Here is a 27,876-nt window from a genome sequence, read left to right on the forward strand (position 1 = left end):
TTTTTTTTTAATCTGGTCATTTTCCATTCCGCTATCCAGTCCTGTCTAAAAAGAAAAATCACCATCATGCTTGCTTATGCAGAGGTAGACTGTGTCTCTAAGTGTGAAACCTGTATGTGCAGTGAGACATGGTAGCATTTACACAAGACAACATGGAGCTTAATGAGGTGAATAATAGGATTTTATTCCATGGAAAACAAAACTGATTTCAGTCAGAGCAAATCACTAATGCTTTCTACAGATATTTGTTTGATGTGAACCATTGATATGGCACTCCATTTCATATACAGTGAAAACAATTTATTAAAATAACCAAATTCACAAATTCCTTTCCCACATCTAAAAAGGTCTATGAATATATATTGCACAGTAGCCTACAATAGGACAATTTGCCATTACAGAAAATGACTGCCTACTCATCTAAAAACATTGACTGCATTAAATAATTAAAATATTAAAACAGCTAATGTATCATGTAACTTTGATGAAAGGCTAGTTTTTTTTCTTTTTCTAAACTCACTAAAATCCCCAGTTTCCCCTGAACGTACTAAACCAAAAACGAAGTCCTCTAGTCAAAGCTCTGTAAAATCTATCATACATCAGCATTTAGTCCCTTTTTTAAGCATATTTCAGTTTAAAACTCCAGTTTCACGTTTGTCTTTCCAGTGTTTAATCATTGTTTATAGTAACTTCCCCCCCCCCCCCACTAGTGTCTGAATTCCTAAATTCCTGATTGCTCCCGGGAGGGAGGCTGTACGTAGCTCATTTTGGAGTTGGTAGTGGGTATGTTTGCTAGCCAGCAGTTATCTATGGAGGCCAGCCAGTGATGCTGTTTAGTTCACCACAGCAGAGGAGCCCATCTTGTTTATCCCACACAACCTGGACCCTCTGTAGAGGTAGTAATAGCCCTGCAAAACACACACACACACACACACACACACAAAAACAGCAAGGTTTAAGACATAAAATCTGTTTTAACAGTAAACGATTATACAATGTCCAGTTTTTAGATATTAAATTAAACATTTATTGAAGGACTATTTGCTTAGCTACACAAGTTTCTTCTACTTATGTCAAATGTATCTCAAATGTATCTTTAGCCAATGCATCCCAGGTGAAAATCCTGGGCTATACGAAGGCAGGTTCATCCTGAACGCCAGGCCAGTCCCACACAGCTCCACCCCCGGGCAAAGTTGGGCTAATTATCAGCATTTTCAACCTTGAAAATCACACGCCGATAAAAGATTGAATCAATTCCCAGTACAGTAAATCTGTGCCGATGACTCGGATCAGTATAATTCACAGCCGCGTGTCCTGATTTATACTTCTGTGGCACTGCTACAGTTTGTTAGTGAGACGCGGTGCTGTTCACCGCGCACTGCAATTTCAGCTAGAGGAGGGTCTGACCGGACTGTCCTTCAGTGCTGCCCTAACATTTCCATGGAAAACATGTTTTGCATAAGATGGGTGTGACTCAGTACTGTGAAACACTGTGTTTGGTTAAATTCTTCAATGCTTGAAGCTTACATCCTCTCCGTAGTCCTCGCCCCAGCTGTTCTTAATGGCCCAGAATGGGATTCCATTACCTGCATGGTGAGAAATGCATGTTAACACAGGCAAGAGCCCATTACCTCATTAGTTTAGTTTTCATGCACCTGTGAACACGTGTTATAACAACATGCCTGTAAATGTATACGTTAATTGAAGCATGAGCACTCTTTTCTAGCCACCTTCTTTAATCTGTGCTATTCCAAAATTACCCCTTTTCTGTAGAACTACGGGGTCACAGGTGAGGTGGAGGGTCAGAGGCAGGAACAATGGAAGACGAGGGGGTGATAATATGAAAAAAAAATGTGTTAAATTTGAATTACTTTGACGGCGGGAACCGGAAATGTTGTTGGACTTTTTTGAGCGAAATAGCGGACGAGTCTCAGTGGACGCTTATTTGCGCTTTTATATTACAGGTAAATGGCTACTAAATAATTATACAATGTGTTGTTTTAAATGTCTCTACGTTGCAGCTCTACAATATAATATTCTTTTTAATAATTTTTCGTTTCTAAGCCAATAACTACCTTGCAAAATAATGTTTTCATTCTAGCTAATTGATATTAACGTCTGCTTGCTTCTCCTGGTAAGTTAGTGAGTGTGGTATGGATATAGCTCTAATTTGTATTAACATTTTGACCACAAATGTGTCGAAATGTAGCTGTCGATTGATATTTCACTGAATTACCTCGCTAGTTGGATACCTTCCTGTAATTAGTTGGTGTTCGGCTGTATTTAATTGTTGGCATGATATTGATCGTTTACCTTGCATGCTGGTTCACGCGATCCCCCACAAATACCGTTATCTGGTTTAAACATTTCGTCAAGTAATATTGATTCACTCAACACCGTCTGCATATTGTAATTCGAGCTGCATAATAAGATTGCTTCATTGTTTTAAAGATTTTTTTAAATTGCGTTTTTTCAAAAGCGAAAGCTATGGGTGAACAATGAAAAAGTAAAAAGGAAACTGAACTAGCAAACCCGCTCTTAATACAAACTAAAGCTGAAGTGGAATTGAAAGGAAAATACAAACTGGAGAAAGATTGGTGGTTATTCAGATGGGTTTGTTAAATCAATGGTTTCTTTATTTCAATCTGAAAGTAGAAAAACATCATCGGCATGTTTTTACAGATGTTTGCAATGCCACAATTTGAAATAAATGCTGAAAAGTTGTTCTATAATACTTTCGGAACACCGTTATATAAAGAGCCTCAAATTAAAAATGCCACTGCACTTTTAACCTCATGAATAGTTTACTTTCATTTTTTACTTCCTACAGGCAGCTGTCATGTCTTCGACTTCTAAAAAACACAAGGACTTTGTGGCCGAGCCCATGGGCGAAAAGCCTGTGATGGCGTTGGCTGGAATAGGGGAGGCTCTTGGGAAGAGACTTGAAGAGAAGGGCTTTGACAAGGTGCGTATATAGCATTTATTTTTAGGTCGCAGAAAGAGTGACACGTCTGGCTTATGTAAGACTGGTGTGACTCCTTGACCAATTTAGTGTACGTTGTGGAAAAATTCGAAAATCGCCTTGCGCTTGCACATCTGTACTTCCCTGTTCGAAGTCTAAGCGGATATGCTCTCTCTGTTCTTCCCGCAGGCATATGTAGTTTTAAGTCAGTTCCTGGTGTTGAAGAAGGACGAGGAGCTGTTCGGGGAGTGGATGAAAGACACGTGCGGTGCGAATGCCAAGCAGCAGCGTGACTGCTCCGGCTGCCTGCGCGAGTGGAGCGACTCGTTCCTGTAGTGCCGCTCGTCAACGACGAAGCAGCGCCGCGTTTTCACGGTCTCCATGCATTTCATCCGCCGTCCTTCACTCTTCTACAGGCTGCTCAGCTCTCGCCGTACCTCGGATCACAATATGTGTGTTGGACTTCTGGGGGTTCTGGGGGCACGATTTGGCTCATCATTTCTGTAAACCTTAGGCTGTTTGCGTTCAGAAGTACATGCACTGCCGCTCCGCACAACCTTTCCGACTGTTATTGTGGTTTCCTAGACACGACCCTATATTATTAAAATGGCATGGCTTTTAAAAAGTTTTAAACATAACACAGCTTTTAAACAGTTTCTTTCTTTCTTTTCTTTTTTGGTGCTCTCATTCTGATACATTTGGTACATTCTGGTTTTAAATGACCGTTTGTGCTTTAATGCATCAAAATGTCAGACTGAATTGAAGTGGTTTGGGCAGTTGCAACACTTGTGATATTAATGTTTTAGCTGTGAACTAGTTTTAATTTCACAAGTTTCAGCTTCCAGCAGTTTAATTACGAGAAACAAATGACTGAAGGTTTTCAGTGAACTGACAAAATTCTCCCAAATGTGAAGTTTTTCAGAGGTTATTTTTCTGATGTCCTATAAATGAAGTAAAGGAAGTGGTGGATAATGACACTGGTTTTTGTTTTTGTCTTGACTGTGGGATGGAGGGAATATATGCTGTTAACGTTTTTTTATTTTATTTACAATTGTGCCCTGTAGTTTGTTGAGGATCTGACCTTTCTAAAAAAATAAATAAAATCAAGCATAAAACTTTTTTTTTTTTAATCTGGTCATTTTCCATTCCGCTATCCAGTCCTGTCTAAAAAGAAAAATCACCATCATGCTTGCTTATGCAGAGGTAGACTGTGTCTCTAAGTGTGAAACCTGTATGTGCAGTGAGACATGGTAGCATTTACACAAGACAACATGGAGCTTAATGAGGTGAATAATAGGATTTTATTCCATGGAAAACAAAACTGATTTCAGTCAGAGCAAATCACTAATGCTTTCTACAGATATTTGTTTGATGTGAACCATTGATATGGCACTCCATTTCATATACAGTGAAAACAATTTATTAAAATAACCAAATTCACAAATTCCTTTCCCACATCTAAAAAGGTCTATGAATATATATTGCACAGTAGCCTACAATAGGACAATTTGCCATTACAGAAAATGACTGCCTACTCATCTAAAAACATTGACTGCATTAAATAATTAAAATATTAAAACAGCTAATGTATCATGTAACTTTGATGAAAGGCTAGTTTTTTTTCTTTTTCTAAACTCACTAAAATCCCCAGTTTCCCCTGAACGTACTAAACCAAAAACGAAGTCCTCTAGTCAAAGCTCTGTAAAATCTATCATACATCAGCATTTAGTCCCTTTTTTAAGCATATTTCAGTTTAAAACTCCAGTTTCACGTTTGTCTTTCCAGTGTTTAATCATTGTTTATAGTAACTTCCCCCCCCCCCCCCCCCCCCCCACTAGTGTCTGAATTCCTAAATTCCTGATTGCTCCCGGGAGGGAGGCTGTACGTAGCTCATTTTGGAGTTGGTAGTGGGTATGTTTGCTAGCCAGCAGTTATCTATGGAGGCCAGCCAGTGATGCTCTTTAGTTCACCACAGCAGAGGAGCCCATCTTGTTTATCCCACACAACCTGGACCCTCTGTAGAGGTAGTAATAGCCCTGCAAAACACACACACACACACACACACACACACAAAAACAGCAAGGTTTAAGACATAAAATCTGTTTTAACAGTAAACGATTATACAATGTCCAGTTTTTAGATATTAAATTAAACATTTATTGAAGGACTATTTGCTTAGCTACACAAGTTTCTTCTACTTATGTCAAATGTATCTCAAATGTATCTTTAGCCAATGCATCCCAGGTGAAAATCCTGGGCTATACGAAGGCAGGTTCATCCTGAACGCCAGGCCAGTCCCACACAGCTCCACCCCCGGGCAAAGTTGGGCTAATTATCAGCATTTTCAACCTTGAAAATCACACGCCGATAAAAGATTGAATCAATTCCCAGTACAGTAAATCTGTGCCGATGACTCGGATCAGTATAATTCACAGCCGCGTGTCCTGATTTATACTTCTGTGGCACTGCTACAGTTTGTTAGTGAGACGCGGTGCTGTTCACCGCGCACTGCAATTTCAGCTAGAGGAGGGTCTGACCGGACTGTCCTTCAGTGCTGCCCTAACATTTCCATGGAAAACATGTTTTGCATAAGATGGGTGTGACTCAGTACTGTGAAACACTGTGTTTGGTTAAATTCTTCAATGCTTGAAGCTTACATCCTCTCCGTAGTCCTCGCCCCAGCTGTTCTTAATGGCCCAGAATGGGATTCCATTACCTGCATGGTGAGAAATGCATGTTAACACAGGCAAGAGCCCATTACCTCATTAGTTTAGTTTTCATGCACCTGTGAACACGTGTTATAACAACATGCCTGTAAATGTATACGTTAATTGAAGCATGAGCACTCTTTTCTAGCCACCTTCTTTAATCTGTGCTATTCCAAAATTACCCCTTTTCTGTAGAACTACGGGGTCACAGGTGAGGTGGAGGGTCAGAGGCAGGAACAATGGAAGACGAGGGGGTGATAATATGAAAAAAAAATGTGTTAAATTTGAATTACTTTGACGGCGGGAACCGGAAATGTTGTTGGACTTTTTTGAGCGAAATAGCGGACGAGTCTCAGTGGACGCTTATTTGCGCTTTTATATTACAGGTAAATGGCTACTAAATAATTATACAATGTGTTGTTTTAAATGTCTCTACGTTGCAGCTCTACAATATAATATTCTTTTTAATAATTTTTCGTTTCTAAGCCAATAACTACCTTGCAAAATAATGTTTTCATTCTAGCTAATTGATATTAACGTCTGCTTGCTTCTCCTGGTAAGTTAGTGAGTGTGGTATGGATATAGCTCTAATTTGTATTAACATTTTGACCACAAATGTGTCGAAATGTAGCTGTCGATTGATATTTCACTGAATTACCTCGCTAGTTGGATACCTTCCTGTAATTAGTTGGTGTTCGGCTGTATTTAATTGTTGGCATGATATTGATCGTTTACCTTGCATGCTGGTTCACGCGATCCCCCACAAATACCGTTATCTGGTTTAAACATTTCGTCAAGTAATATTGATTCACTCAACACCGTCTGCATATTGTAATTCGAGCTGCATAATAAGATTGCTTCATTGTTTTAAAGATTTTTTTAAATTGCGTTTTTTCAAAAGCGAAAGCTATGGGTGAACAATGAAAAAGTAAAAAGGAAACTGAACTAGCAAACCCGCTCTTAATACAAACTAAAGCTGAAGTGGAATTGAAAGGAAAATACAAACTGGAGAAAGATTGGTGGTTATTCAGATGGGTTTGTTAAATCAATGGTTTCTTTATTTCAATCTGAAAGTAGAAAAACATCATCGGCATGTTTTTACAGATGTTTGCAATGCCACAATTTGAAATAAATGCTGAAAAGTTGTTCTATAATACTTTCGGAACACCGTTATATAAAGAGCCTCAAATTAAAAATGCCACTGCACTTTTAACCTCATGAATAGTTTACTTTCATTTTTTACTTCCTACAGGCAGCTGTCATGTCTTCGACTTCTAAAAAACACAAGGACTTTGTGGCCGAGCCCATGGGCGAAAAGCCTGTGATGGCGTTGGCTGGAATAGGGGAGGCTCTTGGGAAGAGACTTGAAGAGAAGGGCTTTGACAAGGTGCGTATATAGCATTTATTTTTAGGTCGCAGAAAGAGTGACACGTCTGGCTTATGTAAGACTGGTGTGACTCCTTGACCAATTTAGTGTACGTTGTGGAAAAATTCGAAAATCGCCTTGCGCTTGCACATCTGTACTTCCCTGTTCGAAGTCTAAGCGGATATGCTCTCTCTGTTCTTCCCGCAGGCATATGTAGTTTTAAGTCAGTTCCTGGTGTTGAAGAAGGACGAGGAGCTGTTCGGGGAGTGGATGAAAGACACGTGCGGTGCGAATGCCAAGCAGCAGCGTGACTGCTCCGGCTGCCTGCGCGAGTGGAGCGACTCGTTCCTGTAGTGCCGCTCGTCAACGACGAAGCAGCGCCGCGTTTTCACGGTCTCCATGCATTTCATCCGCCGTCCTTCACTCTTCTACAGGCTGCTCAGCTCTCGCCGTACCTCGGATCACAATATGTGTGTTGGACTTCTGGGGGTTCTGGGGGCACGATTTGGCTCATCATTTCTGTAAACCTTAGGCTGTTTGCGTTCAGAAGTACATGCACTGCCGCTCCGCACAACCTTTCCGACTGTTATTGTGGTTTCCTAGACACGACCCTATATTATTAAAATGGCATGGCTTTTAAAAAGTTTTAAACATAACACAGCTTTTAAACAGTTTCTTTCTTTCTTTTCTTTTTTGGTGCTCTCATTCTGATACATTTGGTACATTCTGGTTTTAAATGACCGTTTGTGCTTTAATGCATCAAAATGTCAGACTGAATTGAAGTGGTTTGGGCAGTTGCAACACTTGTGATATTAATGTTTTAGCTGTGAACTAGTTTTAATTTCACAAGTTTCAGCTTCCAGCAGTTTAATTACGAGAAACAAATGACTGAAGGTTTTCAGTGAACTGACAAAATTCTCCCAAATGTGAAGTTTTTCAGAGGTTATTTTTCTGATGTCCTATAAATGAAGTAAAGGAAGTGGTGGATAATGACACTGGTTTTTGTTTTTGTCTTGACTGTGGGATGGAGGGAATATATGCTGTTAACGTTTTTTTATTTTATTTACAATTGTGCCCTGTAGTTTGTTGAGGATCTGACCTTTCTAAAAAAATAAATAAAATCAAGCATAAAACTTTTTTTTTTTAATCTGGTCATTTTCCATTCCGCTATCCAGTCCTGTCTAAAAAGAAAAATCACCATCATGCTTGCTTATGCAGAGGTAGACTGTGTCTCTAAGTGTGAAACCTGTATGTGCAGTGAGACATGGTAGCATTTACACAAGACAACATGGAGCTTAATGAGGTGAATAATAGGATTTTATTCCATGGAAAACAAAACTGATTTCAGTCAGAGCAAATCACTAATGCTTTCTACAGATATTTGTTTGATGTGAACCATTGATATGGCACTCCATTTCATATACAGTGAAAACAATTTATTAAAATAACCAAATTCACAAATTCCTTTCCCACATCTAAAAAGGTCTATGAATATATATTGCACAGTAGCCTACAATAGGACAATTTGCCATTACAGAAAATGACTGCCTACTCATCTAAAAACATTGACTGCATTAAATAATTAAAATATTAAAACAGCTAATGTATCATGTAACTTTGATGAAAGGCTAGTTTTTTTTTTTTTTCTAAACTCACTAAAATCCCCAGTTTCCCCTGAACGTACTAAACCAAAAACGAAGTCCTCTAGTCAAAGCTCTGTAAAATCTATCATACATCAGCATTTAGTCCCTTTTTTAAGCATATTTCAGTTTAAAACTCCAGTTTCACGTTTGTCTTTCCAGTGTTTAATCATTGTTTATAGTAACTTCCCCCCCCCCCCCCCCCCACTAGTGTCTGAATTCCTAAATTCCTGATTGCTCCCGGGAGGGAGGCTGTACGTAGCTCATTTTGGAGTTGGTAGTGGGTATGTTTGCTAGCCAGCAGTTATCTATGGAGGCCAGCCAGTGATGCTGTTTAGTTCACCACAGCAGAGGAGCCCATCTTGTTTATCCCACACAACCTGGACCCTCTGTAGAGGTAGTAATAGCCCTGCAAAACACACACACACACACACACACACACAAAAACAGCAAGGTTTAAGACATAAAATCTGTTTTAACAGTAAACGATTATACAATGTCCAGTTTTTAGATATTAAATTAAACATTTATTGAAGGACTATTTGCTTAGCTACACAAGTTTCTTCTACTTATGTCAAATGTATCTCAAATGTATCTTTAGCCAATGCATCCCAGGTGAAAATCCTGGGCTATACGAAGGCAGGTTCATCCTGAACGCCAGGCCAGTCCCACACAGCTCCACCCCCGGGCAAAGTTGGGCTAATTATCAGCATTTTCAACCTTGAAAATCACACGCCGATAAAAGATTGAATCAATTCCCAGTACAGTAAATCTGTGCCGATGACTCGGATCAGTATAATTCACAGCCGCGTGTCCTGATTTATACTTCTGTGGCACTGCTACAGTTTGTTAGTGAGACGCGGTGCTGTTCACCGCGCACTGCAATTTCAGCTAGAGGAGGGTCTGACCGGACTGTCCTTCAGTGCTGCCCTAACATTTCCATGGAAAACATGTTTTGCATAAGATGGGTGTGACTCAGTACTGTGAAACACTGTGTTTGGTTAAATTCTTCAATGCTTGAAGCTTACATCCTCTCCGTAGTCCTCGCCCCAGCTGTTCTTAATGGCCCAGAATGGGATTCCATTACCTGCATGGTGAGAAATGCATGTTAACACAGGCAAGAGCCCATTACCTCATTAGTTTAGTTTTCATGCACCTGTGAACACGTGTTATAACAACATGCCTGTAAATGTATACGTTAATTGAAGCATGAGCACTCTTTTCTAGCCACCTTCTTTAATCTGTGCTATTCCAAAATTATCCTTTTTCATATTGTCTACACTATATTCAATATTTTGCTAAAATGTTCTCAGGCCTAATAATTGGGGCCGCCTGATAGTAAATAGGACTACATGTTACGGTACATGACTGGGACACACAAGGCCGGTGGTTCCATCCCCGGTGTAGCCACAATAAGATCCGCACAGCCGTTGGGCCCTTGAGCAAGGCCCTTAACCCTGCATTGCTCCAGGGGAGGATTGTCTCCTGCTTAGTCTAATCAACTGTACATTGCTCTGGATAAGAGCATCTGCCAAATGCCATTAATGTCATGTAATAGAACAGCTGCATCCAGTGAGGGATACTAATCATATTTGGATCTAGTACAGGGCATTGGTGTAATACATCTAAATTTTTTTGTGACAGAAGTGTACTATGGAATAAAGCACACATGAAGTCAGTTACTTGCTATGGTGTTGTATCTAGGTTTGAGCAAACAGTATGACAGATGACTGGTGAGTGTGCAGGTGTGCTCACGATGTCCGTATCCCACGAGGAGCACTGCGTGGTCAATCATCCAGGGATTACAGAAGATCTTCAGAGGGTGAGACACCCCTTTTCTGTAGAACTACGGGGTCACAGGTGAGGTGGAGGGTCAGAGGCAGGAACAATGGAAGACGAGGGGGTGATAATATGAAAAAAAAATGTGTTAAATTTGAATTACTTTGACGGCGGGAACCGGAAATGTTGTTGGACTTTTTTGAGCGAAATAGCGGACGAGTCTCAGTGGACGCTTATTTGCGCTTTTATATTACAGGTAAATGGCTACTAAATAATTATACAATGTGTTGTTTTAAATGTCTCTACGTTGCAGCTCTACAATATAATATTCTTTTTAATAATTTTTCGTTTCTAAGCCAATAACTACCTTGCAAAATAATGTTTTCATTCTAGCTAATTGATATTAACGTCTGCTTGCTTCTCCTGGTAAGTTAGTGAGTGTGGTATGGATATAGCTCTAATTTGTATTAACATTTTGACCACAAATGTGTCGAAATGTAGCTGTCGATTGATATTTCACTGAATTACCTCGCTAGTTGGATACCTTCCTGTAATTAGTTGGTGTTCGGCTGTATTTAATTGTTGGCATGATATTGATCGTTTACCTTGCATGCTGGTTCACGCGATCCCCCACAAATACCGTTATCTGGTTTAAACATTTCGTCAAGTAATATTGATTCACTCAACACCGTCTGCATATTGTAATTCGAGCTGCATAATAAGATTGCTTCATTGTTTTAAAGATTTTTTAAAATTGCGTTTTTTCAAAAGCGAAAGCTATGGGTGAACAATGAAAAAGTAAAAAGGAAACTGAACTAGCAAACCCGCTCTTAATACAAACTAAAGCTGAAGTGGAATTGAAAGGAAAATACAAACTGGAGAAAGATTGGTGGTTATTCAGATGGGTTTGTTAAATCAATGGTTTCTTTATTTCAATCTGAAAGTAGAAACATCATCGGCATGTTTTTACAGATGTTTGCAATGCCACAATTTGAAATAAATGCTGAAAAGTTGTTCTATAATACTTTCGGAACACCGTTATATAAAGAGCCTCAAATTAAAAATGCCACTGCACTTTTAACCTCATGAATAGTTTACTTTCATTTTTTACTTCCTACAGGCAGCTGTCATGTCTTCGACTTCTAAAAAACACAAGGACTTTGTGGCCGAGCCCATGGGCGAAAAGCCTGTGATGGCGTTGGCTGGAATAGGGGAGGCTCTTGGGAAGAGACTTGAAGAGAAGGGCTTTGACAAGGTGCGTATATAGCATTTATTTTTAGGTCGCAGAAAGAGTGACACGTCTGGCTTATGTAAGACTGGTGTGACTCCTTGACCAATTTAGTGTACGTTGTGGAAAAATTCGAAAATCGCCTTGCGCTTGCACATCTGTACTTCCCTGTTCGAAGTCTAAGCGGATATGCTCTCTCTGTTCTTCCCGCAGGCATATGTAGTTTTAAGTCAGTTCCTGGTGTTGAAGAAGGACGAGGAGCTGTTCGGGGAGTGGATGAAAGACACGTGCGGTGCGAATGCCAAGCAGCAGCGTGACTGCTCCGGCTGCCTGCGCGAGTGGAGCGACTCGTTCCTGTAGTGCCGCTCGTCAACGACGAAGCAGCGCCGCGTTTTCACGGTCTCCATGCATTTCATCCGCCGTCCTTCACTCTTCTACAGGCTGCTCAGCTCTCGCCGTACCTCGGATCACAATATGTGTGTTGGACTTCTGGGGGTTCTGGGGGCACGATTTGGCTCATCATTTCTGTAAACCTTAGGCTGTTTGCGTTCAGAAGTACATGCACTGCCACTCCGCACAACCTTTCCGACTGTTATTGTGGTTTCCTAGACACGACCCTATATTATTAAAATGGCATGGCTTTTAAAAAGTTTTAAACATAACACAGCTTTTAAACAGTTTCTTTCTTTCTTTTCTTTTTTGGTGCTCTCATTCTGATACATTTGGTACATTCTGGTTTTAAATGACCGTTTGTGCTTTAATGCATCAAAATGTCAGACTGAATTGAAGTGGTTTGGGCAGTTGCAACACTTGTGATATTAATGTTTTAGCTGTGAACTAGTTTTAATTTCACAAGTTTCAGCTTCCAGCAGTTTAATTACGAGAAACAAATGACTGAAGGTTTTCAGTGAACTGACAAAATTCTCCCAAATGTGAAGTTTTTCAGAGGTTATTTTTCTGATGTCCTATAAATGAAGTAAAGGAAGTGGTGGATAATGACACTGGTTTTTGTTTTTGTCTTGACTGTGGGATGGAGGGAATATATGCTGTTAACGTTTTTTTATTTTATTTACAATTGTGCCCTGTAGTTTGTTGAGGATCTGACCTTTCTAAAAAAATAAATAAAATCAAGCATAAAACTTTTTTTTTTAATCTGGTCATTTTCCATTCCGCTATCCAGTCCTGTCTAAAAAGAAAAATCACCATCATGCTTGCTTATGCAGAGGTAGACTGTGTCTCTAAGTGTGAAACCTGTATGTGCAGTGAGACATGGTAGCATTTACACAAGACAACATGGAGCTTAATGAGGTGAATAATAGGATTTTATTCCATGGAAAACAAAACTGATTTCAGTCAGAGCAAATCACTAATGCTTTCTACAGATATTTGTTTGATGTGAACCATTGATATGGCACTCCATTTCATATACAGTGAAAACAATTTATTAAAATAACCAAATTCACAAATTCCTTTCCCACATCTAAAAAGGTCTATGAATATATATTGCACAGTAGCCTACAATAGGACAATTTGCCATTACAGAAAATGACTGCCTACTCATCTAAAAACATTGACTGCATTAAATAATTAAAATATTAAAACAGCTAATGTATCATGTAACTTTGATGAAAGGCTAGTTTTTTTTTCTTCTTCTAAACTCACTAAAATCCCCAGTTTCCCCTGAACGTACTAAACCAAAAACGAAGTCCTCTAGTCAAAGCTCTGTAAAATCTATCATACATCAGCATTTAGTCCCTTTTTTAAGCATATTTCAGTTTAAAACTCTCCAGTTTCACGTTTGTCTTTCCAGTGTTTAATCATTGTTTATAGTAACTTCCCCCCCCCCCCCCCCCCACTAGTGTCTGAATTCCTAAATTCCTGATTGCTCCCGGGAGGGAGGCTGTACGTAGCTCATTTTGGAGTTGGTAGTGGGTATGTTTGCTAGCCAGCAGTTATCTATGGAGGCCAGCCAGTGATGCTGTTTAGTTCACCACAGCAGAGGAGCCCATCTTGTTTATCCCACACAACCTGGACCCTCTGTAGAGGTAGTAATAGCCCTGCAAAACACACACACACACACACACACACACAAAAACAGCAAGGTTTAAGACATAAAATCTGTTTTAACAGTAAACGATTATACAATGTCCAGTTTTTAGATATTAAATTAAACATTTATTGAAGGACTATTTGCTTAGCTACACAAGTTTCTTCTACTTATGTCAAATGTATCTCAAATGTATCTTTAGCCAATGCATCCCAGGTGAAAATCCTGGGCTATACGAAGGCAGGTTCATCCTGAACGCCAGGCCAGTCCCACACAGCTCCACCCCCGGGCAAAGTTGGGCTAATTATCAGCATTTTCAACCTTGAAAATCACACGCCGATAAAAGATTGAATCAATTCCCAGTACAGTAAATCTGTGCCGATGACTCGGATCAGTATAATTCACAGCCGCGTGTCCTGATTTATACTTCTGTGGCACTGCTACAGTTTGTTAGTGAGACGCGGTGCTGTTCACCGCGCACTGCAATTTCAGCTAGAGGAGGGTCTGACCGGACTGTCCTTCAGTGCTGCCCTAACATTTCCATGGAAAACATGTTTTGCATAAGATGGGTGTGACTCAGTACTGTGAAACACTGTGTTTGGTTAAATTCTTCAATGCTTGAAGCTTACATCCTCTCCGTAGTCCTCGCCCCAGCTGTTCTTAATGGCCCAGAATGGGATTCCATTACCTGCATGGTGAGAAATGCATGTTAACACAGGCAAGAGCCCATTACCTCATTAGTTTAGTTTTCATGCACCTGTGAACACGTGTTATAACAACATGCCTGTAAATGTATACGTTAATTGAAGCATGAGCACTCTTTTCTAGCCACCTTCTTTAATCTGTGCTATTCCAAAATTATCCTTTTTCATATTGTCTACACTATATTCAATATTTTGCTAAAATGTTCTCAGGCCTAATAATTGGGGCCGCCTGATAGTAAATAGGACTACATGTTACGGTACATGACTGGGACACACAAGGCCGGTGGTTCCATCCCCGGTGTAGCCACAATAAGATCCGCACAGCCGTTGGGCCCTTGAGCAAGGCCCTTAACCCTGCATTGCTCCAGGGGAGGATTGTCTCCTGCTTAGTCTAATCAACTGTACATTGCTCTGGATAAGAGCATCTGCCAAATGCCATTAATGTCATGTAATAGAACAGCTGCATCCAGTGAGGGATACTAATCATATTTGGATCTAGTACAGGGCATTGGTGTAATACATCTAAATTTTTTTGTGACAGAAGTGTACTATGGAATAAAGCACACATGAAGTCAGTTACTTGCTATGGTGTTGTATCTAGGTTTGAGCAAACAGTATGACAGATGACTGGTGAGTGTGCAGGTGTGCTCACGATGTCCGTATCCCACGAGGAGCACTGCGTGGTCAATCATCCAGGGATTACAGAAGATCTTCAGAGGGTGAGACACCCCTTTTCTGTAGAACTACGGGGTCACAGGTGAGGTGGAGGGTCAGAGGCAGGAACAATGGAAGACGAGGGGGTGATAATATGAAAAAAAAATGTGTTAAATTTGAATTACTTTGACGGCGGGAACCGGAAATGTTGTTGGACTTTTTTGAGCGAAATAGCGGACGAGTCTCAGTGGACGCTTATTTGCGCTTTTATATTACAGGTAAATGGCTACTAAATAATTATACAATGTGTTGTTTTAAATGTCTCTACGTTGCAGCTCTACAATATAATATTCTTTTTAATAATTTTTCGTTTCTAAGCCAATAACTACCTTGCAAAATAATGTTTTCATTCTAGCTAATTGATATTAACGTCTGCTTGCTTCTCCTGGTAAGTTAGTGAGTGTGGTATGGATATAGCTCTAATTTGTATTAACATTTTGACCACAAATGTGTCGAAATGTAGCTGTCGATTGATATTTCACTGAATTACCTCGCTAGTTGGATACCTTCCTGTAATTAGTTGGTGTTCGGCTGTATTTAATTGTTGGCATGATATTGATCGTTTACCTTGCATGCTGGTTCACGCGATCCCCCACAAATACCGTTATCTGGTTTAAACATTTCGTCAAGTAATATTGATTCACTCAACACCGTCTGCATATTGTAATTCGAGCTGCATAATAAGATTGCTTCATTGTTTTAAAGATTTTTTAAAATTGCGTTTTTTCAAAAGCGAAAGCTATGGGTGAACAATGAAAAAGTAAAAAGGAAACTGAACTAGCAAACCCGCTCTTAATACAAACTAAAGCTGAAGTGGAATTGAAAGGAAAATACAAACTGGAGAAAGATTGGTGGTTATTCAGATGGGTTTGTTAAATCAATGGTTTCTTTATTTCACGGATGTGCCATTTGAATACAATGACAAACTAAACCCCCTAGAAAAATAGAAATCTGAAAGTAGAAACATCATCGGCATGTTTTTACAGATGTTTGCAATGCCACAATTTGAAATAAATGCTGAAAAGTTGTTCTATAATACTTTCGGAACACCGTTATATAAAGAGCCTCAAATTAAAAATGCCACTGCACTTTTAACCTCATGAATAGTTTACTTTCATTTTTTACTTCCTACAGGCAGCTGTCATGTCTTCGACTTCTAAAAAACACAAGGACTTTGTGGCCGAGCCCATGGGCGAAAAGCCTGTGATGGCGTTGGCTGGAATAGGGGAGGCTCTTGGGAAGAGACTTGAAGAGAAGGGCTTTGACAAGGTGCGTATATAGCATTTATTTTTAGGTCGCAGAAAGAGTGACACGTCTGGCTTATGTAAGACTGGTGTGACTCCTTGACCAATTTAGTGTACGTTGTGGAAAAATTCGAAAATCGCCTTGCGCTTGCACATCTGTACTTCCCTGTTCGAAGTCTAAGCGGATATGCTCTCTCTGTTCTTCCCGCAGGCATATGTAGTTTTAAGTCAGTTCCTGGTGTTGAAGAAGGACGAGGAGCTGTTCGGGGAGTGGATGAAAGACACGTGCGGTGCGAATGCCAAGCAGCAGCGTGACTGCTCCGGCTGCCTGCGCGAGTGGAGCGACTCGTTCCTGTAGTGCCGCTCGTCAACGACGAAGCAGCGCCGCGTTTTCACGGTCTCCATGCATTTCATCCGCCGTCCTTCACTCTTCTACAGGCTGCTCAGCTCTCGCCGTACCTCGGATCACAATATGTGTGTTGGACTTCTGGGGGTTCTGGGGGCACGATTTGGCTCATCATTTCTGTAAACCTTAGGCTGTTTGCGTTCAGAAGTACATGCACTGCCACTCCGCACAACCTTTCCGACTGTTATTGTGGTTTCCTAGACACGACCCTATATTATTAAAATGGCATGGCTTTTAAAAAGTTTTAAACATAACACAGCTTTTAAACAGTTTCTTTCTTTCTTTTCTTTTTTGGTGCTCTCATTCTGATACATTTGGTACATTCTGGTTTTAAATGACCGTTTGTGCTTTAATGCATCAAAATGTCAGACTGAATTGAAGTGGTTTGGGCAGTTGCAACACTTGTGATATTAATGTTTTAGCTGTGAACTAGTTTTAATTTCACAAGTTTCAGCTTCCAGCAGTTTAATTACGAGAAACAAATGACTGAAGGTTTTCAGTGAACTGACAAAATTCTCCCAAATGTGAAGTTTTTCAGAGGTTATTTTTCTGATGTCCTATAAATGAAGTAAAGGAAGTGGTGGATAATGACACTGGTTTTTGTTTTTGTCTTGACTGTGGGATGGAGGGAATATATGCTGTTAACGTTTTTTTATTTTATTTACAATTGTGCCCTGTAGTTTGTTGAGGATCTGACCTTTCTAAAAAAATAAATAAAATCAAGCATAAAACTTTTTTTTTTAATCTGGTCATTTTCCATTCCGCTATCCAGTCCTGTCTAAAAAGAAAAATCACCATCATGCTTGCTTATGCAGAGGTAGACTGTGTCTCTAAGTGTGAAACCTGTATGTGCAGTGAGACATGGTAGCATTTACACAAGACAACATGGAGCTTAATGAGGTGAATAATAGGATTTTATTCCATGGAAAACAAAACTGATTTCAGTCAGAGCAAATCACTAATGCTTTCTACAGATATTTGTTTGATGTGAACCATTGATATGGCACTCCATTTCATATACAGTGAAAACAATTTATTAAAATAACCAAATTCACAAATTCCTTTCCCACATCTAAAAAGGTCTATGAATATATATTGCACAGTAGCCTACAATAGGACAATTTGCCATTACAGAAAATGACTGCCTACTCATCTAAAAACATTGACTGCATTAAATAATTAAAATATTAAAACAGCTAATGTATCATGTAACTTTGATGAAAGGCTAGTTTTTTTTTCTTCTTCTAAACTCACTAAAATCCCCAGTTTCCCCTGAACGTACTAAACCAAAAACGAAGTCCTCTAGTCAAAGCTCTGTAAAATCTATCATACATCAGCATTTAGTCCCTTTTTTAAGCATATTTCAGTTTAAAACTCTCCAGTTTCACGTTTGTCTTTCCAGTGTTTAATCATTGTTTATAGTAACTTCCCCCCCCCCCCCCCCCCACTAGTGTCTGAATTCCTAAATTCCTGATTGCTCCCGGGAGGGAGGCTGTACGTAGCTCATTTTGGAGTTGGTAGTGGGTATGTTTGCTAGCCAGCAGTTATCTATGGAGGCCAGCCAGTGATGCTGTTTAGTTCACCACAGCAGAGGAGCCCATCTTGTTTATCCCACACAACCTGGACCCTCTGTAGAGGTAGTAATAGCCCTGCAAAACACACACACACACACACACACACAAAAACAGCAAGGTTTAAGGCATAAAATCTGTTTTAACAGTAAACGATTATACAATGTCCAGTTTTTAGATATTAAATTAAACATTTATTGAAGGACTATTTGCTTAGCTACACAAGTTTCTTCTACTTATGTCAAATGTATCTCAAATGTATCTTTAGCCAATGCATCCCAGGTGAAAATCCTGGGCTATACGAAGGCAGGTTCATCCTGAACGCCAGGCCAGTCCCACACAGCTCCACCCCCGGGCAAAGTTGGGCTAATTATCAGCATTTTCAACCTTGAAAATCACACGCCGATAAAAGATTGAATCAATTCCCAGTACAGTAAATCTGTGCCGATGACTCGGATCAGTATAATTCACAGCCGCGTGTCCTGATTTATACTTCTGTGGCACTGCTACAGTTTGTTAGTGAGACGCGGTGCTGTTCACCGCGCACTGCAATTTCAGCTAGAGGAGGGTCTGACCGGACCGTCCTTCAGTGCTGCCCTAACATTTCCATGGAAAACATGTTTTGTATAAGATGGGTGTGACTCAATACTGTGAAACACTGTGTTTGGTTAAATTCTTCAATGCTTGAAGCTTACATCCTCTCCGTAGTCCTCGCCCCAGCTGTTCTTAATGGCCCAGAATGGGATTCCATTACCTGCATGGTGAGAAATGCATGTTAACACAGGCAAGAGCCCATTACCTCATTAGTTTAGTTTTCATGCACCTGTGAACACGTGTTATAACAACATGCCTGTAAATGTATACGTTAATTGAAGCATGAGCACTCTTTTCTAGCCACCTTCTTTAATCTGTGCTATTCCAAAATTATCCTTTTTCATATTGTCTACACTATATTCAATATTTTGCTAAAATGTTCTCAGGCCTAATAATTGGGGCCGCCTGATAGTAAATAGGACTACATGTTACGGTACATGACTGGGACACACAAGGCCGGTGGTTCCATCCCCGGTGTAGCCACAATAAGATCCGCACAGCCGTTGGGCCCTTGAGCAAGGCCCTTAACCCTGCATTGCTCCAGGGGAGGATTGTCTCCTGCTTAGTCTAATCAACTGTACATTGCTCTGGATAAGAGCATCTGCCAAATGCCATTAATGTCATGTAATAGAACAGCTGCATCCAGTGAGGGATACTAATCATATTTGGATCTAGTACAGGGCATTGGTGTAATACATCTAAATTTTTTTGTGACAGAAGTGTACTATGGAATAAAGCACACATGAAGTCAGTTACTTGCTATGGTGTTGTATCTAGGTTTGAGCAAACAGTATGACAGATGACTGGTGAGTGTGCAGGTGTGCTCACGATGTCCGTATCCCACGAGGAGCACTGCGTGGTCAATCATCCAGGGATTACAGAAGATCTTCAGAGGGTGAGACACCCCTTTTCTGTAGAACTACGGGGTCACAGGTGAGGTGGAGGGTCAGAGGCAGGAACAATGGAAGACGAGGGGGTGATAATATGAAAAAAAAATGTGTTAAATTTGAATTAAAGTCCCCCTTATTTCTCTAAAGATAGTTACCCACCCAATACCCTGAACATGAACGCATAGACCGTATAATACATTCTGCTCATCAGAGAGACAGTGGCCATTACCTGCATAGCAAAGGCATTGAGAGCCACAGAAACTGGTCCATTCTCTGCAAGCCATGCAGCAATTTCTATTCACAAGAAGAAGACAAAAAAACAAATGAATAGGAGCCCATCCCTCTGGAATAAATAATAAATGGAAATCATTATTCAATCCTCTCTGAATAGAATATATTATCCTGCACTGTTTTTCCTGCACCTCCCTCACCGTTCTCATCTTTGGACAGCTCCACCGAGCTGTTGATATAGGCTGCCACTTTCCCGGTGGAGAAATCACAGTTCTGCTTGTGTCCTGTGTAGTTGTAATCCGTCTCGGTCTCCAGACCACCTACGAGAAAGAACAGGCAAACCGCGGAGAGGAGGAGGGTCGCATTACAATTCCAGCAATTCCCAATATTTTGACTCAGGTGCCCTGCGATTCCCTCTCTCTTTTTTCGTCCTCAAACCCCTTCCTTTTTTCCCTCTCCCTCCTTCTCTCACCGAGCTTCTCAATGGCCTCATAGGCGTTGGATGGCAGCCCACCCCCACAAGCCTGGTCCAGCCGATCACAGTCCACCAGCTCTGTCATAGAGAGGAAAACCAATTTAATGAGCCTTCTTTTGAGAGTCTTTGACTTTTGTTTGTCTTCCCACCACACATCAAAAATGCATCAAGATTATACACAAACCTGTAATATTTCACCTCAGCCCTAACACGTGCAGACACCAAACCCATAAACATTGGGGAGAGAGAGAGAGAGAGAGAGAGAGAGAGAGAGAGAGACGGGGTTATGTACCCACCTTGCTCAGAAAGAGAGAGCAGCTCTCCGTTCTTCAGAAACCACTGACCCTCAATGTTCCCAGTGACTGAGAAGGCCCAGCAGGACCCGCACATGCCCTGCAACAACACAACAACTCAATGCAGGAAGGACAAAAACACAACACAGACATGGCAAAGTCCCGTATGGAGTAGTGCGGAAATTACATCATTCCAGCCGGACAGTGCAGATAAATAGGTACAGCACAATATCAATGGGGAAAATCTGGCTCATGACATTGACATTACATGACACATCGTGCTGAACAGCGGAGATATAACATTTTAACTACATTATTTGATTGAGATAATTGAGCGCAACTGAAAAGAATACATACTAAATTTGAAATTGAAAATAAATACGACACAAATAAGATTAATTTCAGATCCCAAAACCAATGTTTTTCGGGGTCACGATTTCAAAAGAAACAATTATGACCAATGGCCCTTAACCGGTGATACGTCACCTGGTTCTTGACCGAGCTGACGGCTCCGTGCTCCCTCCAGTCCCAGCTGGGGGGGGCGGGGCCGCGTGGGGGGGCCGCGGGCCTCAGAGGGCGCCGGAGGTTCTGCTGGCTCAGGAGAGGGTTCAGATACAGCGAGCGGAACTCCTCCTCTACAGAGGGAATTATACGAGTGACAGTCAGTCTCACACACCGGGGCGACGTTGGCTCAGGCGGTTAGAGCGGTCGTCTGGCAGTCGGAGGGTTGCCGGTTCGATCCCCCGCCCGGGCTGTGTCGAAATGTCTCTGAGCAAGACACCTAACCCCCAATTGCTCCTGACGAGCTGGTCGGTGCCTTGCATGGCAGCCAATCGCTGTTGGTGTCTGAGTGTGTGTATGAATGGGTGAATGAGAATATTATATATAGAAAAGCATCAATTGTACAGCGCTTTGGATAAAGGCGCTATATAAATGCCAGCCATCTACCATTTACACTGAAATATGAGTGGGCTTGGAGGACTTCAGCGTCCCATTCTGAGGTATCCTTAAATATGCAGACCAAATGTACATGATGTGTGCCGACAGATTATTGACAGCTTCTGCAAACAAACCCGAATGAAAGGTTGGTTCAGTGTTGCCAAATGCCAATAATGTAATGTAATGTAATGTAATGTAATGTAACTTCATGCCCATTAACAGTCTATAAACACAATCCGAGTGTCATTTTTGTGAAAGGGAAGACGGTGTTCTTAAATCAGACACAATTAATCATCCAGCAAAGCATTTATAATTAATGAAACACTTGAGTACCTCCAGTGCCAATTCTTAGCAGAAAGTAGGTCAAGAGTGCAATCTAAAAATCTCTGATTGTTGCTGTGGAAACGTGCGCATGTCGGCAGGGCGACAGACCTGTGAGGTCACTGAACTTGGTGACCCCGTACTCAGCTGATCCCTGGTCCAAAGACTGCAGCATCTGCGCGGTCTTCAGGTTCTCCTGGAAAATCCGTAGGCGCTTGTCCGCCTCTGTTGGACAGAGTGAGGGAGAGACTCAGAACAAGCGCTCGGTTACACATTTACCCGACGCTCTTATCGAGAGGGACTCAAGACAGTGCATACAGGACCAGGAGGTCAGCACCACGTTAAGTCAAAGGCACATCTTTGTCTGTTATAGAGAGGTGTCAGGTTCACGGTTACACAAGAGAGTCAAGCTTGTGGTTATCCTCTGCATCCGGTGTTTACTTTCAATTGCTCAGTGCAAAAATAAGTTAACAAGGATCATTCTCGGTTATTACTACTCACAAAGAAATATTATAGACCTTTTATATCTGCACGTGGATATTTCTCAGAAAAACTGTAGAAAGTTTTGTGCTGGTATGAGGGAGTATGTTGTAGATGCATGTGTCTAAGTAAATCTGCCTGGAAGCATTTCTTACCTTCCTGGCTGCTGTAGCTACGGTTGTGTTTGGTCACAAACTCTTTAAATGCGGACAGCAGGTTCACCGCCTCCTGTGTCAAGGTAGGAGGGAGACAAACATTATTATGGGCCGGCATAATTTCACAGGAAGAGAAAATATACAACAATATTCAACAACAGTCAGGCTCATTGCGGCTCCATTACCTTGACAGGGGTGCTGGGTGAAAGGGGAAGAGGCCCAGTTCTGTCAGTCTCCTTGGAGGAAGCTGGGAAGTCACATGCGTTGCACAGAATTACTCGTGATGCGTCCCACTTGGAGAGTTATGCGGATGGGGATGGGCAGAGTCTGACGAAGCGTCAGGTCTATATTTATGAGGCTACTACATCTGAACACAAACTGCTGGAATTTCTACAGCTTGACGTTTTGGAATCTGATCTGTGATGAACAACCCCAACCCCTAAGACAGCAGCATACATCATTGAGCATTGCGTTATTATTAGTAACACAGGCAAGCACTAACCTGCTGGCTGGCACTTCTGCTTGAGAATGGTAGACTTCCTCTGCCATGGGATGTCCCAAATTTCAAACACACAAACTTCTGTCTGGAGGGGTTCGGGCAATGTGGGAATAACAAAGACAAACATTTATTTTTACTGTGGATATATGCACATACCCTTATATTCAGTAAACCTTTAATAGTTGTGTATTTGGCAACATATGACGTTTAAAAAAAATACAAAATATACAGTTTATAGTTTTTAAATTGTGCATCGCAGGAAAACATCTAAATTAATTACAAGAGTCATTTACCTAGACTCCACAATAGGGGTCAGTGTTTCCTTCTCAGACACAAAGGGTGGGGAGACAGCAGAGTAATGGAATTTAAATGATGTAGCTGCAAATCTCGTAGCACCAACAGTAACCTTGCCATTGCTTACTAAGCAGTATTCTTAGCGCAGCCTAGAACAGTCTCGTTGATACTCAGTCCAAACATAAGCATTTCAGCTCGACCGCCTAGACTGGCAATATTGTTGCACGCACACTCCTAATCTCTGAAACATAAAATGGACAGTGCAGACGAATAACACGAAGTATGCTGCCGGTGTTAGCTGAGCGTCACTGTGGCAACAAAACAGCGGCGAGACCAGCCTTCACTGCGTCGTCTATCTTGGTGACTCTGCCCCGTGTTTGCGATGAATGAACGAGTCTCGTGACATCGCACCAGTAGAGGCGTGACAAAACATCACGTCCCTGGGTCTGCTCTTATATAATGTTTGGAAATGTATTGGCGTTACAATATAAAACAAAAACTATACGTAAAATATTACCATGTGTTAGCCATCTAGTGTAAAAAAAAGAAATTAACAATGAGTAACGAACCCTTACTCAGTCGCACAGCACCTTGGCAAGCGATGTAGTTTAGATTACTCGGTTATCGCCGAAAACAAATACGGGTTTTATCTTCTCACTTTATCTAATCTGTGCATGCTTACACAGTGGATGGCTTTTCTGTTGCATTCTGGGAAATCGAAGCACAATATACCGACTGTACCCATCTGTAAAAACGGATTCAATTACGTAGCTTTCACGGCCCCCTCTTGCACTGCTTGGATAAGGGAATGTGCTACGAAAACTGTAATAACACAGTAGCTATATAATAGTAAATAGCATGCATATAAGGTTTGCAATGTGCTACTTGTTATTTCGGTATTATATTCTTTTATATTCTCTTATATTTTATTATATTTCATTATCTATTATCCTTTACTTAGGATACACTTAAGTCTTATACCCATTTAATTACTTAATATGGGCAGATACATTAAACATTACAGAATGTATTACAGAAGAAACCAGAAGCAACTGGTAACAGTACAGAACCAGCATTAAAGTGTGTTAAAACCCCTCACACAGTACTCAAATAGCAATGTCGTAAACAATTATCCCAAACAGCCATTTCATACATTACATCATACCAATACACATACAGACAGGTAATAATGTATACAAAAGCAAAATTGTTGGATTACGGTGTTTAAGTGAGGCCAGACACTGATAAGTGTAATGGTGACTTGCACCATACAACCATAGTCATGTTCACAGACAGTGATGATTTGAAGGATGAACACTACACATTTCAGGATTTACTTAAGAGCAGAGAGATCAGATTCCGGGTGCCCGATGCAGGACACGTCTAAATTCTGGCAGCCCACAATGTCTGAATATGTTTTAGACTACATGAGCAATTCTACTATTCTCAGATTCACAATAGGCATACAACTGGACCTCATAGTTATCCTTGTTATCTTGGCTATGTCAGTCTACTGTAGTTGGGGGTGGGGGCCCTATAGTTTAAGACGCTATAACACATCGATATACAATTGCAGAGCAGACCCTGACTGTAGCCACACATTTTCAGTAGACCTTTTGTTGTGTGTTGAAAACATGTCATGTGCCCAGGAGACTATGTGTCACAAAGTTGAGGTCATGTGACCAGAAGATGACTAGTGTTGTAATCTCAACGGCTGAGCAGCGCAGAGCTGGGAGGAAAAACACATTCACATTTCACAGCGTGAAACGTTTAGATGTCAGGTTAGATGCTACAAAACAACAGTGAACTACAGAGGCTGACAACCGGGCTGAAATTGGATGTGGTGGCATAACCTGTTTAAATCCGCGTTCCATCCGTAGACGGATTAGACGCACTAATTTACAGACAGGCACATACGCAGACATGAACTCTTGCATAGCACATACGCGTATTATGTACGTTTCATAACCTGCATTCCTGCACAAAGACATAATAGCGCAGACTAAAGCCAACACACAATTGTCAGATGGCCACATACCTAGCTTAAGTGCAACAGCACTAGCACACCAACAAGCAGGCGTGCACAACAGGCCTTATCTTTGCCTTACCTTCAACTTGTTGGGGTCCGCATGGAAGTCGCAGGCTGCAGGGTCAGCCAATGCAGCAGACTTCTTACACATCGTGTTTCCCAGTTCAATGACAATACTGTACTTGATCCCCTTCACCACCTATAAATCACACACACACACACACACACACACACACACACACACACACACACGCACACACACGCACACACACACACACAGCATATAGCTCATAGCAGTACTTGTCCTAAAATGTACAGCCATATTACCTATTGTGTCTTGACAAGTTCAGACACAATAGGTAATCATGTTTTTTCACAGTTATTACTGCTTAAATTACATTTTAATACTGCTCAGCACAATTATTCATCGCCCTAGCCACCTGCAGTGCTGCAATGATACCGCCACTCAACTGTTGAGAGATCCGTTAAGAGAGTGACAATATGTTTTTTTGACTAAAGAATATACACACGAACATAATTAACTGCAGGAACAGGCGTTTTCAGATACAATGTTCAATGTGTCTTGGCCAAGCGCTCGGCATATAAAATAAATCATTTAAAAATGGCAATATGTAACAAGCCTTGACATAGTGAACACAATACACATAAGTCAGCTATCTAAACTAAATAATATCGTTTCAATTGCTAGGCTGGGTCGCGGTACCATGGACTCTCCATCAGAAGTTAGCCATTGGTATCTAACTAGCTGCGTACCTAATTCATTTACAAAATAGTTACCTGTTTACTGGCAGATACGATTTTGCTAACTCTGCGCAGATAAATGCCGTTTGAGCCAGTGTTGTAACGTCCCTCTGCAAATCTGACGACTTTCTGTAAACTCGGATCGGAGGCAGACAGATGAATCGGCGATCCTGGGGCCCCAAATAAAGGACGGTCCGGACCGTCATTCTGGCTTTGCACAAAACCCAAAACGACCACAGTTACAAAGAACAAAATGTTGTTCCAATGGCGACAACTGATCTCCATTTCGACGTCTCTGAATAGAGCAAGAGTACTGTTGTTCCCGTGCAACGTGTTTTTCAGAGGTAATGTTGATGGTCCCGCAGCCTATTTATCGAAATCAAGTTGGCGTAGTGCCCGACGTCAGACAACATGGCGGCGTAGAGGGTTGCCAGGTAATTTTAGTTAGGTCAGTTTTGCATAGGGAGAGACGAGGGGGCGTGAAGGTTTAGTGGCCAGTTTGTCCACATTTTATCGCCTTGCGCTTGTAGCATTCCTATCTCTGTTGTAGAATATGATATATGACTTATTTAGCATGTTAATGAAGGAATTGCTCTAAGCCAAACCTAAAAAATAGCTATAACTGTATTTGTATTCAAACGCTACCCTCTATAGACTAAACAATTAAATAAATACGCTTTAATAATAATGTATACATTGGCCAAACATTTTTGTCAGTCAGACTTGTAAAACATTACTCCCATTTGCATGATATCTGAATCCAAACCACTAAGTAGAAATACGTATTTTTGCTAAAGGATCAATATATAATGCTTTATATGATGTTATTAATTTCGTATGTTAATTGTTGCAAAAACATCTGTAAAACAAAATAGGCTCATCTGAGTATTTTTACAATGAGACATTGATTGCTGCAGTTGGCTAGTCCCACTGTAAAGTATCCTTTCCTATACCAGATATCTTAAATCTGATCGTAAAAATAAATGCATCGATTGCTATCCATGTTTAACATAATAGAGCTCAAATTTGTTGCAGATAGGCTTACCATACAAAAGAGCGTTGTTATAAAATGACGCAAATACAGGATAATGAGCTCTCTCCGACAATATCTTAAATCCCCGAAAAAGGGGGATTTCACTTAAACTGGCAACACTGCGGGGGGGGGAAGGGGGGGGGATTAGCGATGTTTACTTTGTCACGTTCTAAAGACTGGGGACGGAGAACCAAACGCGGCTCATGGCTTATGGGCTTCGTGTCATCATCATGTTGTCGCCAGTTAATGAAGAACCAGAGACCACAGAGAAGAACTGGCGACTGCCGCTCAAAAAACCGGGAGCAAACATACCATAATTGTAGCGGAACGTTGCAAGCCGTCTATTCTAGACTGAACACATAGCAGATTGAGCAGACAAAGCAGGGTTTTTTTTAGCATAGGTGAAAATGAACACCCTCAGCAAATAATTGTGGAAGGAGGAGGGAGAGAGTTGAAGGTAGGAGGAAAAGGGTAAAAGGCAAAAAAGGTAACAGTGAAAAGGAGATGAACGA

The 27,876-nt window shown here is 41.0% G+C and overlaps 5 protein-coding genes and 3 long non-coding RNA genes across 18 annotated transcripts; 4 read left to right on the forward strand and 4 right to left on the reverse strand.

Annotated features, from left to right (window-relative positions):
* Positions 1–163: 163 nt before the first annotated feature.
* On the reverse strand, positions 164–1,795 carry LOC133123331 (uncharacterized). Its single transcript, XR_009708232.1, has 2 exons — positions 1,528–1,795; positions 164–908 (listed from the first exon to the last, which is right to left on the reverse strand). It is a non-coding gene; the product is annotated as an uncharacterized LOC133123331 (long non-coding RNA).
* LOC133123324 (barrier-to-autointegration factor-like) lies at positions 1,764–4,081 on the forward strand. 3 transcript variants are annotated; one of them, XM_061233689.1, is made up of 3 exons: positions 1,764–1,964; positions 2,831–2,965; positions 3,152–4,081. In XM_061233689.1, the coding sequence occupies exons 2-3, from the start codon at positions 2,840–2,842 to the stop codon at positions 3,296–3,298; spliced, it is 273 nt and encodes a 90-aa protein (XP_061089673.1). In that variant the 5' UTR covers positions 1,764–1,964; positions 2,831–2,839; the 3' UTR covers positions 3,299–4,081. The 3 variants fall into 3 exon arrangements, with proteins under 3 accessions (XP_061089673.1, XP_061089675.1, XP_061089674.1); XM_061233691.1 differs by lacking the exon at positions 1,764–1,964 and adding an exon at positions 2,009–2,134; XM_061233690.1 differs by lacking the exon at positions 1,764–1,964 and adding an exon at positions 2,493–2,613.
* A 1,774-nt stretch (positions 4,082–5,855) lies between these two features.
* On the forward strand, positions 5,856–8,173 carry LOC133123325 (barrier-to-autointegration factor-like). 3 transcript variants are annotated; one of them, XM_061233692.1, is made up of 3 exons: positions 5,856–6,056; positions 6,923–7,057; positions 7,244–8,173. In XM_061233692.1, exons 2-3 carry the CDS (start codon positions 6,932–6,934, stop codon positions 7,388–7,390), a joined length of 273 nt encoding a protein of 90 aa, XP_061089676.1. In that variant the 5' UTR covers positions 5,856–6,056; positions 6,923–6,931; the 3' UTR covers positions 7,391–8,173. The 3 variants fall into 3 exon arrangements, with proteins under 3 accessions (XP_061089676.1, XP_061089678.1, XP_061089677.1); XM_061233694.1 differs by lacking the exon at positions 5,856–6,056 and adding an exon at positions 6,101–6,226; XM_061233693.1 differs by lacking the exon at positions 5,856–6,056 and adding an exon at positions 6,585–6,705.
* A 707-nt stretch (positions 8,174–8,880) lies between these two features.
* Positions 8,881–10,575, reverse strand: LOC133123330 (uncharacterized). The gene is made up of 3 exons (XR_009708231.1): positions 10,432–10,575; positions 9,705–9,763; positions 8,881–9,085 (listed from the first exon to the last, which is right to left on the reverse strand). It is a non-coding gene; the product is annotated as an uncharacterized LOC133123330 (long non-coding RNA).
* On the forward strand, positions 9,675–12,826 carry LOC133123323 (barrier-to-autointegration factor-like). 4 transcript variants are annotated; one of them, XM_061233684.1, is made up of 3 exons: positions 9,675–9,770; positions 11,576–11,710; positions 11,897–12,826. In XM_061233684.1, the coding sequence occupies exons 1-3, from the start codon at positions 9,690–9,692 to the stop codon at positions 12,041–12,043; spliced, it is 363 nt and encodes a 120-aa protein (XP_061089668.1). In that variant the 5' UTR covers positions 9,675–9,689; the 3' UTR covers positions 12,044–12,826. The 4 variants fall into 4 exon arrangements, with proteins under 4 accessions (XP_061089668.1, XP_061089669.1, XP_061089672.1 ...); XM_061233685.1 differs by lacking the exon at positions 9,675–9,770 and adding an exon at positions 10,559–10,711; XM_061233688.1 differs by lacking the exon at positions 9,675–9,770 and adding an exon at positions 10,755–10,881.
* A 161-nt stretch (positions 12,827–12,987) lies between these two features.
* On the reverse strand, positions 12,988–15,229 carry LOC133123329 (uncharacterized). Its single transcript, XR_009708230.1, has 3 exons — positions 15,087–15,229; positions 14,360–14,418; positions 12,988–13,740 (listed from the first exon to the last, which is right to left on the reverse strand). It is a non-coding gene; the product is annotated as an uncharacterized LOC133123329 (long non-coding RNA).
* LOC133123321 (barrier-to-autointegration factor-like) lies at positions 14,330–17,533 on the forward strand. Of its 4 annotated transcripts, none has more exons than XM_061233681.1 (3): positions 14,330–14,425; positions 16,283–16,417; positions 16,604–17,533. In XM_061233681.1, the coding sequence occupies exons 1-3, from the start codon at positions 14,345–14,347 to the stop codon at positions 16,748–16,750; spliced, it is 363 nt and encodes a 120-aa protein (XP_061089665.1). In that variant the 5' UTR covers positions 14,330–14,344; the 3' UTR covers positions 16,751–17,533. The 4 variants fall into 4 exon arrangements, with proteins under 4 accessions (XP_061089665.1, XP_061089664.1, XP_061089667.1 ...); XM_061233680.1 differs by lacking the exon at positions 14,330–14,425 and adding an exon at positions 15,028–15,153; XM_061233683.1 differs by lacking the exon at positions 14,330–14,425 and adding an exon at positions 15,323–15,536.
* Positions 17,534–17,694: 161 nt separating this feature from the next.
* On the reverse strand, positions 17,695–26,749 carry ctsf (cathepsin F). The gene is made up of 14 exons (XM_061233677.1): positions 26,368–26,749; positions 25,649–25,768; positions 23,250–23,331; positions 22,933–22,994; positions 22,748–22,820; positions 22,224–22,337; positions 21,339–21,487; positions 20,856–20,952; positions 20,557–20,637; positions 20,285–20,404; positions 20,083–20,147; positions 19,792–19,882; positions 19,065–19,123; positions 17,695–18,447 (listed from the first exon to the last, which is right to left on the reverse strand). Exons 1-14 carry the CDS (start codon positions 26,614–26,616, stop codon positions 18,373–18,375), a joined length of 1,437 nt encoding a protein of 478 aa, XP_061089661.1. The 5' UTR covers positions 26,617–26,749; the 3' UTR covers positions 17,695–18,372.
* Positions 26,750–27,876: the final 1,127 nt, after the last annotated feature.

This window comes from Conger conger, chromosome 3 (genome assembly GCF_963514075.1).
Source record: "Conger conger chromosome 3, fConCon1.1, whole genome shotgun sequence".
Taxonomy (NCBI): domain Eukaryota; kingdom Metazoa; phylum Chordata; class Actinopteri; order Anguilliformes; family Congridae; genus Conger; species Conger conger.